At 38.4% G+C, this 13,792-nt stretch overlaps 2 protein-coding genes across 4 annotated transcripts; both read left to right on the top strand.

Moving 5' to 3' along the window:
- Positions 1 to 90: 90 nt before the first annotated feature.
- Positions 91 to 4,514, top strand: LOC111497281 (nuclear transcription factor Y subunit A-7-like). Of its 3 annotated transcripts, XM_023148038.1 has the most exons (8): positions 91 to 435; positions 739 to 811; positions 1,454 to 1,508; positions 2,508 to 2,650; positions 2,751 to 2,852; positions 3,457 to 3,621; positions 3,773 to 3,884; positions 3,985 to 4,514. In XM_023148038.1, exons 2-8 carry the CDS (start codon positions 788 to 790, stop codon positions 4,056 to 4,058), a joined length of 675 nt encoding a protein of 224 aa, XP_023003806.1. In that variant the 5' UTR covers positions 91 to 435; positions 739 to 787; the 3' UTR covers positions 4,059 to 4,514. The 3 variants fall into 3 exon arrangements, with proteins under 3 accessions (XP_023003806.1, XP_023003807.1, XP_023003808.1); XM_023148039.1 differs by having other exon boundaries at positions 3,773 to 4,514; XM_023148040.1 differs by lacking the exon at positions 739 to 811 and having other exon boundaries at positions 95 to 435.
- Positions 4,515 to 7,902: 3,388 nt separating this feature from the next.
- Positions 7,903 to 13,410, top strand: LOC111496882 (homeobox-leucine zipper protein ATHB-14). Its single transcript, XM_023147425.1, has 18 exons — positions 7,903 to 8,830; positions 9,487 to 9,646; positions 9,746 to 9,861; positions 9,953 to 10,043; positions 10,118 to 10,213; positions 10,296 to 10,409; positions 10,493 to 10,576; positions 10,668 to 10,823; positions 10,911 to 10,985; positions 11,069 to 11,175; positions 11,263 to 11,449; positions 11,533 to 11,721; positions 11,797 to 11,880; positions 11,950 to 12,084; positions 12,171 to 12,496; positions 12,638 to 12,749; positions 12,845 to 12,994; positions 13,079 to 13,410. The coding sequence occupies exons 1-18, from the start codon at positions 8,619 to 8,621 to the stop codon at positions 13,223 to 13,225; spliced, it is 2,541 nt and encodes an 846-aa protein (XP_023003193.1). The 5' UTR covers positions 7,903 to 8,618; the 3' UTR covers positions 13,226 to 13,410.
- The last annotated feature ends 382 nt before the right edge of the window (positions 13,411 to 13,792 follow it).

Here is a 13,792-nt window from a genome sequence, read left to right on the forward strand (position 1 = left end):
TTAAATGTTGAAAGTTGAAATCTACGAACAAACAAAATAAGATCAAAGATCTGACAGAGTCAAAGATGCAAAGGAAAACTAAGACCAGAAGATTCCAAGGACAATTCATATTAAATCTTTGAGCTTTTTTTGGGGAATTTGAGTGGCAGCCGGCAGGGACCTATCTCCGACAATGGGTATCTACCAGCTAAGATATCCATGGTCTAAGTTGGCCAGCTCATCATCTCGGTCACCGTATTCCCTCTGCCCGAACTGCCCGCCCCATTCTCATAGTCATGGCCGCTCAGACACGCGGCAGGATTCTAGAAATTGTATTCTAGGCTTCAGCTGTCCCCTTTCCTCAAACTAAGAAATCAAGAAGAAACACAGAAGACGAAAAAACGGCTACAAGACTCACAGTCATCAGCTTCAGCAGACAGAATTCCCGCTTTCCAGGTGTGGTTCGCATTTCGAAACCCTACTTTCCTCCCTCCCACCCCAACTCATGAATTTTGGGTTTCTTCTTCTTCTTCTTCAATTTCTCTTTTCGAATGCAGATTTTGTTGGTTTCATGGGTCTTTCTTTCTTGGTTAGCCTGCCCGATTGTTTTTTTTTCTATAAATTGGATGATAATCTGTTTCTTTTATGTCGAGTGAATTGCTTGAAGCCAGTTATTAGATTATGATAGTAGGGGCTGAAGTTACCGTTTTTCTGTTTAATGATCATATGTGTATCCTGGTTTGTTGGGTATTTACCCAGAAAGCAGAAGCTATTGGAGTACTGAGACGACTCTGAATTGTCTGGCAAAATGGGGGCCAAAAGCACATGTTATGTACGTCAATCTCATCTGATTTGTGTACGCTTACCTTTGTCGACCACTAGAGGACTGAAGTTAATAATCCATATTTACCAATCATTTGGTTGATCTCGTGTCGGATTGATTACATATTGCTCTTATGCTTTGCATCCTAAATACCAGTAATTGCTAATTGAAACAAGAGGATCCGGAAGGTTCTTTTATTTTATTATTATTAGTTTTTTTGCAAGAGGATCTGAAAAGTTGTCAAAGAATCTCTCTCTCTGTTGGTAGAGAATCTGCTGTTCCTTTTAAGCCCAAGAAAAAAAGTCCCCAAAGGGTCTTATTCTCTTTATCAAAGGGATGGCCTTGAAGCTCGAAGGAGAGGAAAGAGTAGATGTCCCGAGCGACAGCCAGTTGTCAATTGAAAATATGAGTGATCATGCTTAAAAAATTATGGTCAAAACAAGTGTGGAAGACAAGAATTGGACATCTGACTTCTTTCTTGACTTCGTTCCTGCACTGGGAGCCCGAGCTTGGGGGAAGAGTCCAATATGGAAGCCTTAAAGGAAGAACTGGATTTTCTCTTTTATATGCATTATCCCTTGCATCAATTCCGTATCCATGCAAACCCTCCCAATTTCATTAAGCTGACAAGTTTGTTGGCCTTGATATCAGGTTTCACGTGGTGTTCACTACAACCCGATGACTTCTTCTGTCCACGATTATTCTGGTAACTTGATCAGACTTGTATTCCTATGTTATGGTGCTTATTTTTATCTTCTAGTTACATTTCAGTGTATGATATGTTAAATCATTCGCTGAAATACAGAGAGAACAATGCTATTTCCGTCCTTAAGTGCTCAAAGAACATCTGTGCTGTAGTTTGCTTCTCGATCTTTTGAAAAGAGAAAACTAATGTGTTTTGCTTTCTTTTTTCCTGGATCTTCTACAAAGAAATAATGATTCCTTTGCCTTTTTTTTGGTTGATATGTCATCTGATCTGTGCTTCATAATGAATTATGTATTGCATGTTATCTTTTTAATGGGAAGGGAGATAGGTGTCCACCTGTTGGCAACTATTGAAGAGATAAGAGTAATTTTAGACAACTTATGAGGGTACTCCAAAAGGAGCAGGAAATAAAACTAAGTCCCGAAGTTCCATTTTGGATTGATTTATCTTCCAACTTGAGTGTCATTGGCTAAAGCCAGTCAAAATTTTGATTTGAAATGCATTCAGGCCATTGAAGTTTCTCATCAAGTTCAACAGCTAGATATATTCCTTTTCCGTCAGCTAACGCATGAGTTTTTGGAAAAGGATCAAGGGGCATTTCCCCCACACGTAGCTTAGCTCTATCAGAAGTTGCATTTTGCAATTGAAAGCCAGGACTTTGTTGGTTGGTATTTTGTATTCTGACAAGGAGAAGAAGACTTGCTATGTTTGCTTGCATTAATTACTTTCCATACAGCATCTGTTTTGTTCAGACTATAGTCTCTAAAGCGTTCTTTTGGGACATACCATGGGCTCCTTATGTTTTCTACGTGAATATCGTCTCCATCCATTTTTAATGTTTTTTTAATATGTACCTGATATTATAGGTTACATTTGATGGCCACTTCTGCAGCTCAATAGAGTTTACTGAGCTCGACTGATTGCTTTGTGATATTACAATATTGTCTTTTTACTCCAACTGGGCCTAGATAAATATTGCTTTGGAAACTGGTTGTTCAGATAATGGTGAGGCTGATAAGCTGCAAAAGTACTCTGAATCTCAGAATAATTCTTCATCAGTCATTAATGGACTAAATCAACCCAGCATCACAACCTCAAATCAGTATTTAACACCTCTACAAGTTGGAGCAGGACATGCTTTGGTACTAAGAGAATCTAGTTTTTAGCTTTACTTTTTCGTTGGCAACTACTTTTTTAAAGCTTATTTGACTAATTTGGATTTGTGGGACTTCTCTGCTGAAGGCACCCCCTGCTTATCCATATCCAGATCCTTATTATAGAAGCATCTTTTCTCCTTATGATGCTCAACCGTATCCTCCACAGCCCTATGGTGGGCAACCTATGGTAAGTAATTTGTCCTCCTTCAATAATTTTGATAATTTGGCCAACATTTTCCATAGAGATATCAAGTTGATGAGTTTGTTGGTGAGAATTGATAGGGGAATAGTAACTCTTCCCCCTTTCTTTAAAGAGCGTTGAAATTTTCCATTTGTTAAAATTTTTGGTAATACTCTAAAACATGGTTTACTCTAGCTCAACTAAGTTGCCACTAGAGCCAGTATTCTACAATGTCCAAGAGGTGCCCATTCTTCGGACTGGAAAATTGATTTCCTTCAGCAGGAAAACTAACGGAAATTCACATATACAACTTCTAAGTTTACAGTAAAAAAAAAAATGATGTCCCTCCCTCTCAAATCAAATGATAGAAGCAGCATGTTGGGTGGGTTATTTCATTCAAGTTTGGAGGATAGGATAACTCACTATAGATACAACTATACAAGGGGAATGGCTTTCTTGAACCTAAAGAGTGAACAGCATTTATGAATGCGGACATCAACATGAATGAATCTTAATTTATCAGCCTGTTTTTCAATATGATTTATGACTTTTTTATATAATTTTTACACTTTCTAGTCGTTACTTGATTCCTTGTTTATTGCTCATATAGGTCCATCTGCAGTTGATGGGAATTCAGCAAGCTGGTGTTCCTTTGCCAACAGATGCAGTTGAGGAGCCTGTTTTTGTGAATGCTAAGCAGTATCATGGCATTTTGCGACGTAGACAGTCCCGTGCAAAGGCTGAATCAGAAAATAAAGCTCTGAAGTCTAGGAAGGTATGCAAGCACTAATACTTAGTGGTGGTAGTCCTCCACTTCCTTTAATGGTAGCATAACCTATCAAATTGCTTTTGTTTTTGGTCTGCTTTTCCTTTCATGTTGCTTCATTCTTTAGTTTTTGACTGCTTAGCTTCTGTATATTGTGCAGCCATACTTGCATGAATCTCGACATTTGCATGCATTGAGGAGAGCTAGGGGTTGTGGTGGACGGTTTCTCAAATCAAATAAAAATGAGAATCAACAAAATGAAGTGGCGTCAGGTGATAAATCACACCCCAATATAAATCTTAATTCTGATAGAAGTGATCTAGCTTCTTCAGAGAACTGATGCCCGAGGCACTGTTGGTGAATGACGAACAGCACATGCCAGCAATTGTAAGGAAATTGAAGTCCCAATACCAGCTTCAGCTGTGTTAGTAATACTTCATCCTTAGTCTATACTAGCAGCATTCTAGCATATAGGTTTCAGTAGCTGTTACTTAGGAAGGATCCAAATTGTAGCAGGCAAGTATGCAGGATAATTCATCGTAAATACTGAAGTGAATAAGCTGATTGTTCTATTTATGTTTCTCCCCATCTCAAGAATAAGTGAAGTGGTAGCTTTTGGTTGTAATGATCCCCAAGCACATAATTCATCGTAAACACTCTTCCTTTGCCATTTTAGTTGTAATGATCCCCAAGAACATATTGTGCATTGGTAGCTTTTGGTCTTATACAGCATCTCCATATCAGTCTTGGGGAAGTTTTGAACCTGTAAATAACGAGAAGGTGAATTGGTATCTTTTGTTTATATTACACACTGCAGGAAACTACCTGAACGTCTTCTGGGACTGGTCTGCTCTGTCCATGTCTTGCTACTATTATTCAATTTAAGTTGCTCACTTCAGCTATGCTTCTTTAGTAAAGCTTAGAACTTGCAGTTCCCATTCTTCATTTCCATCAAACACTCTGTATTATATCAATGGCTCCATCTGAATGGTTGGATTTTACCCTTTTCTAGTGGAGATTCATTGAGTATCACATGTTTTATGCAAACAGAGTTTGTGAACTTACTCATATTTGCTTGTCCCTGCATTGAAGTAGCAAAGGAAAAGGCAGAAGTAAAATAGTAATATGTTAACCCGTTGTTGAACCTTGTTTTGTCGTTTCTTTTAAGTGATTGCAGGAGGATAGGGTCTCTCAAAAGGGAGAAAAAGGTGAGAATCTTTTCATTCACACAGGTTTGTGAAGAATTAAAAATAGAAATGAAATGTAATGTGGGTTCGTTCACGTGTACAAAGCAAACCCATATGCTATTGAAATCTGAGCCACTTTTGTTCCAAGAGTGTTAGGTGGTGTCCTATGCAGAACAGATTGTGTGGAGTCCCTATCAAACCCCCATTCCTTGCATTCCTTGGAAATCAAACACTTTCTTTTCAAATCTCCATTACCTTTGTAATTGCACCATTAGAAGTCACTTGGAGTGTTCAATAATACCTTCTTCAGCCTTCTCTTCTCATCTCATGTTATGTATAATAACAAAGTAAAGTGTTGTTATGAATCAGGTTGTTATTATAATGCATGAGAGCTTTAAGGATGGAGGCAAATGCAATTTCATGCACTAGTGCCCACCCACTAAACCCTTTTTCAGAAGATTTTAAAACCAGAACTGTTCAAAAACGTATATTTAAATGCAAAAGTCTCAAACTTTATGATTACTCCAAATCATAATTGGGATGTATTATGTGATAGCAAAACCATAATGAATAGCAAAAATACAACAGTTTTTGGCATTTTGCTTCACATGAGTATTCCCCTAAAGTTGGGATTCTTCCTCTCCATCACTTATCATGCATACATGACAGAGAAAGCAAGGTGTAAAATGCAAGCAAAGGCACAAATTTTAGGATAAAGAAGATGGTGGGGTTTTCATCTTCAATATATATATATACATATATATAAATCAAGGACCTACTCCTTTTGGTGCATGACAGAATGTGTCGACCACAAAGTTTAAATTTTGCATCCTACGAAAATTTAAACTTCTAACCTCTTGAGTCAAGTTATTCGTCTAAAAAACACGAGTAAGTAGCGAAAGGGGACACGAAAACAACCCTTCTCTTGAACTTTTAGTTTCTTTTTTTTAGTGGGTTTGGCCTCATCTCTTCCAAACAAAAGTAAAAGTTATTAAAGTTAAAATGGAGAGAAACAGAGAAAGGAGGGGTTTGATGATGAATGATATGTAGGCAAGGAGACAAGAAAACAGCAAGAGAGAGTCTGCATAGCCATTGACTCATCTCTCCCTCAATTCCCATCATAACCCCACTACTCTAACTTATCTTCAACACATCAAAACCTTGGATGCTTTACAGATATCAAAACCCTTTGTACTAAAATGTCAACCTCTAAGTCAATTACTTTTGTTCTTTTGAGCAAAGGGTATGAAAGTAAGATCAAACACATAAAACTAAATCAACCCAGATTCTAAGAAACTCATCTTTTGAAATTTTGACCTCAAAATGAAGATTGAAGCATGAGTTTCCTCTGGAAAGCTATTTGGTTTTAGCATATAAATGGCTTGTATGAACAGTTGGGGCAATGGCTATTCATTTGTTTATGGATATCCAGCTGCTTTATGCTGTTAATTAACCATATGATTGTGATTAAATTAAAAACAAAGTTTAGAATAAAGAAAAAGTGTCCCACAAGGGAATTGTAAAACATTATTGCATGCCCCAAACTCTCATAACAACACTATCAATCATTACCCATTAGCTTCAACACACTTTTTAACAATATGATGCATTATAAACTTAACAAATATTTAATCTCACAAATATTTAATGCGGGGAGTGGTTGGATATTGAAGATAAAAGCAATAATTAACAAAAGGGTTATGCCTCTAATTGGCTCTTCTGGACACTGTCTTCTTTGTGTGAAATCTTAGCCTTTATTTTTGGTCAGTGAGCAAAGATTTTAACTTGGATTCTCTCTTCACTCTGATAGATTCTCTTGATAAGACTAAAACTTTCCTAAAGCTATGCTCTTTCTCTTTTTTTTGGAAGGAAAAACAGAGCTTGGGCTGCAAACATCTAAAAGCTTAGCACCAGAATTATGACATAACAGCCATAAGAATAAAGGAAGGAACTGAGGTTTAGTTGAGTGTGAAGGTTCTCAACAAAACATAACTCAACTAGTTAAATACATGTTCGTCTTCGTCTTCTTTATGAGATTTTAAATAGTTGCAAAGCAAACATGTCTCTTTTCACCATTTTTTAAAACAACTTCTCTCTCCCTGTTGAATATATATATATATTTTGTAGGGGAGAGTTTCTACCATTAAAAGTAGTGCTGCCTAAGAAATGATAGCACTAATGTGTTGTAAATTTTAAAAGTAGTTATCAATTTAATCCTAAACCCTAAACCAAATTGCTTTGAAGACACTATATAGCCCATAGCCCTTACCTTTTTTCAATAGATTCCTATCCATTCTTCCAAATCTTAAAACCATTTTTCATGCTTAGACAAGTTCTTTAGTTAAAGAGAGACTTGGGCGTTTAAGTTTTCCATAGATAATTGATATTGAGGACTATTGATAGTGTTCCATGACCATTCCACTAATGAAATTGGGACCTCTTTCTCCCTCTATTTAGAAGATAAATCATTTTTTTACTGCTTGTGTCCATAGCTCTTTGTAAAGTTGCTTCCTTTATTACCACTTTCTTCGATTGACTTTGAGCATACATACGCATATATTTGGATATCGTGCCTAGTACTCTTAGCTAGCTAAAGATATTTAATTGGTTGTTGGTTTGACAAGTTTATAGAGAATTTGAAAGTAGAATTAGTTGAGCTGGATTGATCTAACATACTTTTTGATAAGATTATGAACGTTGCAACTGATTCAGCTTTAGTTTCTCGGAGATACAACCGTCTCAAAGTGTATGCACACGAGTAATTGCAAACCCATAGAAACTAAACTTACTAAAACAGCTATAAGAAGGTGAAGTGATTGGAAACAAATTGTATGACAAAAAATGGAGGAGGTATACCTAAAATGCTAAAGTTAGAAACACCAACATGGATCTAAAAGACCAAATCTTTAGGTATTGTTGAATGTAAAAGATTAGCCAGTTAAGAAAATAGCACAAAAACAGAAATGATAGTGAATAATGCCAAAGATAAAGTTGGCAAAAGTCCAAAGGCCAAAGGTAATAATTTTGGCCACTTTCCCTCTCCGTTCCTTCATATTCACCTAATAAAAGTCCTCTTCTCTTGCAGATACATAACAATAGAATTAGTTCTTTTTTTTTTTTTTCTTTTTGTTCTTAAAGATTGAGAAATGAAGATGAAGAACAGAACCCATTATTCAAAAGAACCGTTCTTGCTCTCTGGCCTTCTGAGTTTATGGGACAGGCTTTAAATAAAACAAATGCCCCTCTCAGCCTCTCTCTGACACTGCCTACTCTCAATTAATCCTTCTTTTTCTTTTCTTTTCTTTTGAATTTTCACATCACTCAGTGGGATTTTCAATTTTTATTTGTTGCAGAAAAACCCAGAGAGAGAGAGAGGGAGAGAAAGTTGGGAAGAGGAATTAGCCACCTGGCTCTTGGATTGCCATTGGATATTTGTTTTCTTGTGTTTATAATACTTTCTCTGTCCACGTCTTTTGCTTTTCTTTCTGTGGGTTTTGGTTTTGGATTTTCTTTTTTCCTCGAAATTGGTGTTTTTGTGTGATAAAGAGCAGAGGACTCTGTTCATGCTCTTCTTCAACCTGTGTGCTTTGAGGAAGAAGCAGAGCACTAACTGATGAAGGAGAGAGGAGGCTCTCTTGGAGGAGAGAGCCTGCCCGGTAAAAACACTAACAACACCAACACCGCTCAAGAAGAAGACCAAGACGACCCTCAAATTTGCTGCTAACTTCCCTTTTTTCTCAGTCAAAAAATTTCAGTCCTTGAGGCTTTTTTTTGGTGGGTTTTGAATCTTTCTTTGTTCCAGTTCGTTTCAAAAGGTTCATGGCGCTTGTAATGCACAAAGACTCATCAAACCAACAGATGGATACGAGCAAATACGTACGGTATACACCTGAACAAGTTGAGGCATTAGAGAGAGTCTATGCAGAATGTCCAAAGCCCAGTTCTCTTAGAAGGCAGCAGCTCATTAGAGAGTGTCCAATCCTTTCTAATATTGAGCCCAAACAGATCAAAGTTTGGTTTCAAAACCGCAGGTATTATTCTATTTGTTGCTTCTCTTTTCTTTTCTTTTCAGAACGACAATCTCTCTTTCAGAAAACATGTACTAAGTGTTTTTGTTTGTTTGTTTTTGCTATCTGCAATACTGTCATTAGTTTTGGTTTTGGGGTATGAGCTTGTGGTATATCTGAGCAAGGAGTTGAATAGCTATGGGAGATGGGTTTGTAAGGAAGTGATGCTTTTGATTGAAACTAACCACTTTTGTCCATAGAACTTCTGTGCTTTGGGGTTAAAGTTCATTTAAGTGCTTGACTACTGTCTTTAATTGTTTGGATTTGAACTAAAACTATATAACCTTCTAATATTGTCTCAAAGCCGCAAGTTTTCTGGCCTAAACTTTTCTCACTGATATCTCTTAGATTCAGTCTCTCCAGGGGGGCTGGACTGTGAATTATATGGTTTTAAGCAGGGTTTTCTATTTCTTATTTGGATTACAAAAGCAAGGTCTCACTTTTCTTGAGGCATATCTAAATTGTAAGCATCTGTTTTTATTGTTTCTTTGATGTCTTAATTATCAGTCATGGATGAAGAAAGATGATAATCTAATGCTTCATATCATCTCCAATTAATCTTCTTACTGCACCAGTGCCAAACAATTTCACAGTTCCTTTTTAACATTATTCTCTGTTAGATGCCGGGAGAAGCAGAGGAAGGAATCTTCTCGACTCCAGAGCGTAAACCGAAAGTTGTCTGCGATGAACAAGTTGTTGATGGAGGAGAATGACCGTTTACAGAAGCAGGTGTCCCATTTAGTGTATGAGAATGGATTTATGCGCCAGCAACTTCATAGTGTAATCCCTTTTAGAACTATTATCTTCATCTTTGTCTTTAACAAATGTGCTATTATGATTGTTATTTCTTAATCTTAGCTCTTCTTTTCTGATGAACAGACATCTGGGACGACTACAGACAACAGCTGTGAGTCTGTAGTCATGAGCGGTCAGCCCCAACAACAGCAAAACCCAAATCCTCAGCATTCTAACAGGGATGCAAACAACCCAGCTGGGTCAGTATGTTTATCATCTTGCTGCATATCCCACTACTTTTTTCTTCAGCATTCTAATATTTAAAGTGCTTTTATGAATTGGGTGCTGTAGTCTTCTTGCAATAGCCGAGGAGACCCTGGCAGAGTTCCTTTCCAAGGCTACAGGAACTGCTGTCGACTGGGTCCAGATGATTGGGATGAAGGTAACTGCTCTTTGAATGATTGGGGTTCAAGGTTTACTCAACGTTCTTAATGAATAAATGTCTAATTTCCACAGCCTGGTCCGGATTCTATTGGAATCGTTGCTGTTTCCCGCAACTGCAGTGGGGTAGCAGCGAGAGCCTGTGGTCTTGTTAGTCTAGAGCCAATGAAGGTACTTTCTGTTGGAAGATGATGGTTTGATTGTGGCAACTTTCTTGTGTGAGCATAATAAACCTGAAATTTGATTGATGCAGGTTGCCGAAATTCTTAAAGATCGCCTTTCATGGTATCGTGACTGTCGCTGTCTTAATGTTTTTAGTGTAATCCCTACTGGAAATGGGGGAACAATAGAGCTCATATATATGCAGGTTACCTAATACTTATCTTCCTCTCACTTTCATGGTTAGTTTTTCATTCTACCATTTCTAATTCCATCGTTTTTCGTCGTTAGACTTACGCTCCAACAACATTAGCAGCTGCACGTGACTTCTGGACCATGAGATATACAACAAGTTTAGAAGATGGCAGTCTAGTGGTAGATTTATTCACCATAACTTTGAAACACTAATTTTTCATTTGGATATGGTGAGCCCTGATTGCAACTGTTGTTTTGGATTAATTTGCAGGTCTGTGAAAGGTCATTAACTACTTCAAGTGGTGGTCCAGCAGGGCCTCCGCCATCTACTTTTGTGAGAGCTGAAATGCTTCCTAGTGGTTATCTAATACGAGCATGCGAGGGTGGTGGATCTATTATTCACATTGTTGACCACATTGATTTGGATGTGAGCTTTCAACTAAAGTATTCAATCAGCATGTTTTTTTATTGTTTATACATTTTTTTTTTTCATCTTCCTTCTGTTCATCTGTAGGTTTGGAGTGTCCCTGAAGTTCTTAGACCGCTTTACGAGTCATCCAAGATCCTTGCTCAGAAAATGACGATCGCTGTAAGAATTGTCCCATGAGGTTTCGTTCTCTTGACAAGCAAATCATATCTGTTCTTACTGTGTGAGACAAATTTGTCTTGCAGGCATTGCGTCACATTAGACAAATTGCACAAGAGACTAATGGAGAGATCCAATATAGCGGGGGACGTCAACCAGCTGTATTACGAACGTTTGGTCAGAAACTCTGCAGGTTGTGTTTGCATGAACGTAACTGGTTTATTTATTATGGAGAAAATAGTCCTTAGTGATTTAGTTCTAATCGTTAAATGGTCTTTAGGGGTTTCAACGACGCTGTTAATGGGTTTGTGGATGATGGTTGGTCAGCTATGAGCAGTGATGGTTTGGAGGATGTGACAATTGTCATAAACTCATCAGCAAACAAGTTACCTGGGTCACAGTATAAAACGTCTATGTATCCCTCTTTTGGTGGAGTGATGTGTGCAAAAGCATCAATGTTGCTTCAGGTGTGTATTTGGTTGACTTTATGTGTCTACTCGTCTACTCGGTAGTACTTGGTTTCAATCTTAATTTGTCTACTCGTCTTCAGAATGTGCCTCCTGCTTTGCTTATTCGATTCTTGAGGGAGCATCGATCTGAATGGGCTGATTATGGAGTTGATACCTACTCCGCCGCAAGTTTAAAAGCCAGTCCATATGCTGTTCCATGCGCAAGGCCGGGTGGTTTCCCTAGCAACCAGGTTATTTTGCCTCTTGCTCACACTGTGGAGCACGTAGAGGTAACGATTCCTACCTATCAGAGAAATTCTTGCAGGTTCTCCTTTTACTATAAATATAGCGTCGTCTTTGTACAGTTTCTGGAGGTGGTTCGGCTGGAGGGCCTTGCATTCTCCCCTGAAGATGTTGCTTTGGCTGGACGAGATATGTACTTATTGCAGGTTAGTTTGTTACAATGTGTAAGTTGGATCTTATCGTCGTGATGTGTTTTCTCAACTTCTTCATGGCAGCTCTGTAATGGAGTTGATGAGAATGCAGTTGGAGCTTGTGCTCAGCTTGTGTTTGCGCCTATAGATGAATCTTTTGCCGATGATGCTCCTTTACTTCCTTCTGGTTTTCGTGTCATACCCCTGGATCCAAAAACGGTCTGTTTCTGTATTTATTGCACACATCCCTTTTTAAAAGCATAAGTTAATTTGCTTTCCTTGGCTATGTTTCCCCCATATTGCAGGATGAGCCCACTGCTAATCGAACATTGGATTTGGCTTCTACTCTTGAAGTCGGTGCCAACGGTGCACGCTCTGGTGGTGAAGCTGATTTGAGCACCTACAACCTCCGGTCGGTCTTGACTATTGCCTTCCAGTTCACTTTTGAGAATCACTTACAGGAAAATGTGGCTGCTATGGCTCGACAATACGTTCGTAGCGTTGTGGGGTCTGTTCAGAGGGTTGCTATGGCCATTGCCCCATCACAGTTGAGTTCCAATATTGGACTAAAACCCCTTCCTGGTTCTCCTGAAGCTCTTACTTTGGGTCGATGGATTTGCCGAAGCTACAGGCATGTATACATTATCCACTCGAGTCTTCGGCTTTATTATTCTTCATATGTATGGTTTAAAGTATCAAATCTGATCTATGTTTGAAGAACTCCTCCCCTGCCCCAAATGGGTCTACTACTTACAACAGTTTTGTGTTTCAGGATCCATGTTGGAGCTGAGCTCCTTCAAGCCGATTCCCAGTCTGGGGATGCCATGTTGAAGCAGCTCTGGCACCACTCAGATGCAATCATGTGTTGCTCCGTCAAAGCCAACGTAATCAATGTTTCCACCCTAAAAACCCAACTACATAACAGCCACGGAACTGCTCTGTAAAGCTAACGACATGTTTTGGGAAACTTTCATTGCAGGCATCTGCTGTGTTCACCTTTGCCAACCAGGCCGGTCTGGACATGCTTGAAACCACTCTTGTTGGCCTGCAAGATATAATGCTCGACAAAATTCTCGACGAAGCGGGTCGGAAGATCCTCTGTTCTGAATTCCCCAAAATAATGCAGCAGGTAAACATGGTTTTGATTTATCATGGTCTCTTCTGTCCTACAGATTAGGAATATCTTACATAACATTATTTTTTGCCATTGCAGGGATTCACAAATCTGCCATCTGGCATTTGCATATCGAGTATGGGTCGTCCTATTTCTTACGAGCAAGGCGTTGCCTGGAAGGTTCTAAATGATGATGATTCCAATCACTGTCTGGCTTTCATGTTCATAAACTGGTCTTTTGTGTGATGGCGAAGGACATGACTCTAGTGGGATTTGTAATTTCAACTTAGACATATAATGCCTTTGGTTTGACTGCAGGACTTTTTGCTTTGGACCCTTTTGTTTCAAACTTAGACACCCATGTCTTAAAGTCGTTCATTTCATGAACTCTATTATATGCTAATATGATGGCTACATCTTCTGCTTAAGGAACATTTATCTTTATAGCTACATCTGCTTCATTTTGTAGGATTCAGTAGGGGACTATCCAAAGAAGAAATCTGACAAAAGGTTCATGTATAAAAAATCTGAAGCCCAAGTAAAAATATGAACACTACATAGTGCACACACTACTTATACACATGCAAAGTGTAAAACATGTTTATTAGATTGAAGTTTAATACTGTAGCAGCAGATAGACTAAATGAGAAGACAATACAATAGATTAAAGCTAAAAGGCACTAATTCTTAACCCAACAAAAGCTCTTGAACAGATGAGACAGTAAGAAATTTGTTGCAAAGGAAAAGAAGGGGTAGGGGAGGCAGCAACCAGTGAGGCACTGAAGCAAAGTAAGTAAAAGAATAAGTAATGGG

Source organism: Cucurbita maxima, unplaced genomic scaffold, assembly GCF_002738345.1.
Source record: "Cucurbita maxima cultivar Rimu unplaced genomic scaffold, Cmax_1.0 Cma_Scf00023, whole genome shotgun sequence".
In the NCBI taxonomy this organism is placed as follows: Eukaryota; Viridiplantae; Streptophyta; class Magnoliopsida; order Cucurbitales; family Cucurbitaceae; genus Cucurbita; species Cucurbita maxima.

Bases quoted from the DNA above. Each gene is read 5' to 3' on its own strand.
- LOC111497281 (XM_023148038.1), top strand. From the start codon at position 788: ATGGGGGCCAAAAGCACATGTTAT. The intron at 812-1,453 runs GTACGTCAATCT...CCTTGATATCAG, and splicing joins GGGCCAAAAGCACATGTTAT to GTTTCACGTGGTGTTCACTA. The intron at 3,885-3,984 runs GTGATAAATCAC...AATGACGAACAG, and splicing joins ACAAAATGAAGTGGCGTCAG to CACATGCCAGCAATTGTAAG.
- LOC111496882 (XM_023147425.1), top strand. From the start codon at position 8,619: ATGGCGCTTGTAATGCACAAAGACTCATCAAACCAACAGATGGATACG. The intron at 11,722-11,796 runs GTAACGATTCCT...GTCTTTGTACAG, and splicing joins ACACTGTGGAGCACGTAGAG to TTTCTGGAGGTGGTTCGGCT. The intron at 12,085-12,170 runs GTCTGTTTCTGT...CCCATATTGCAG, and splicing joins TACCCCTGGATCCAAAAACG to GATGAGCCCACTGCTAATCG.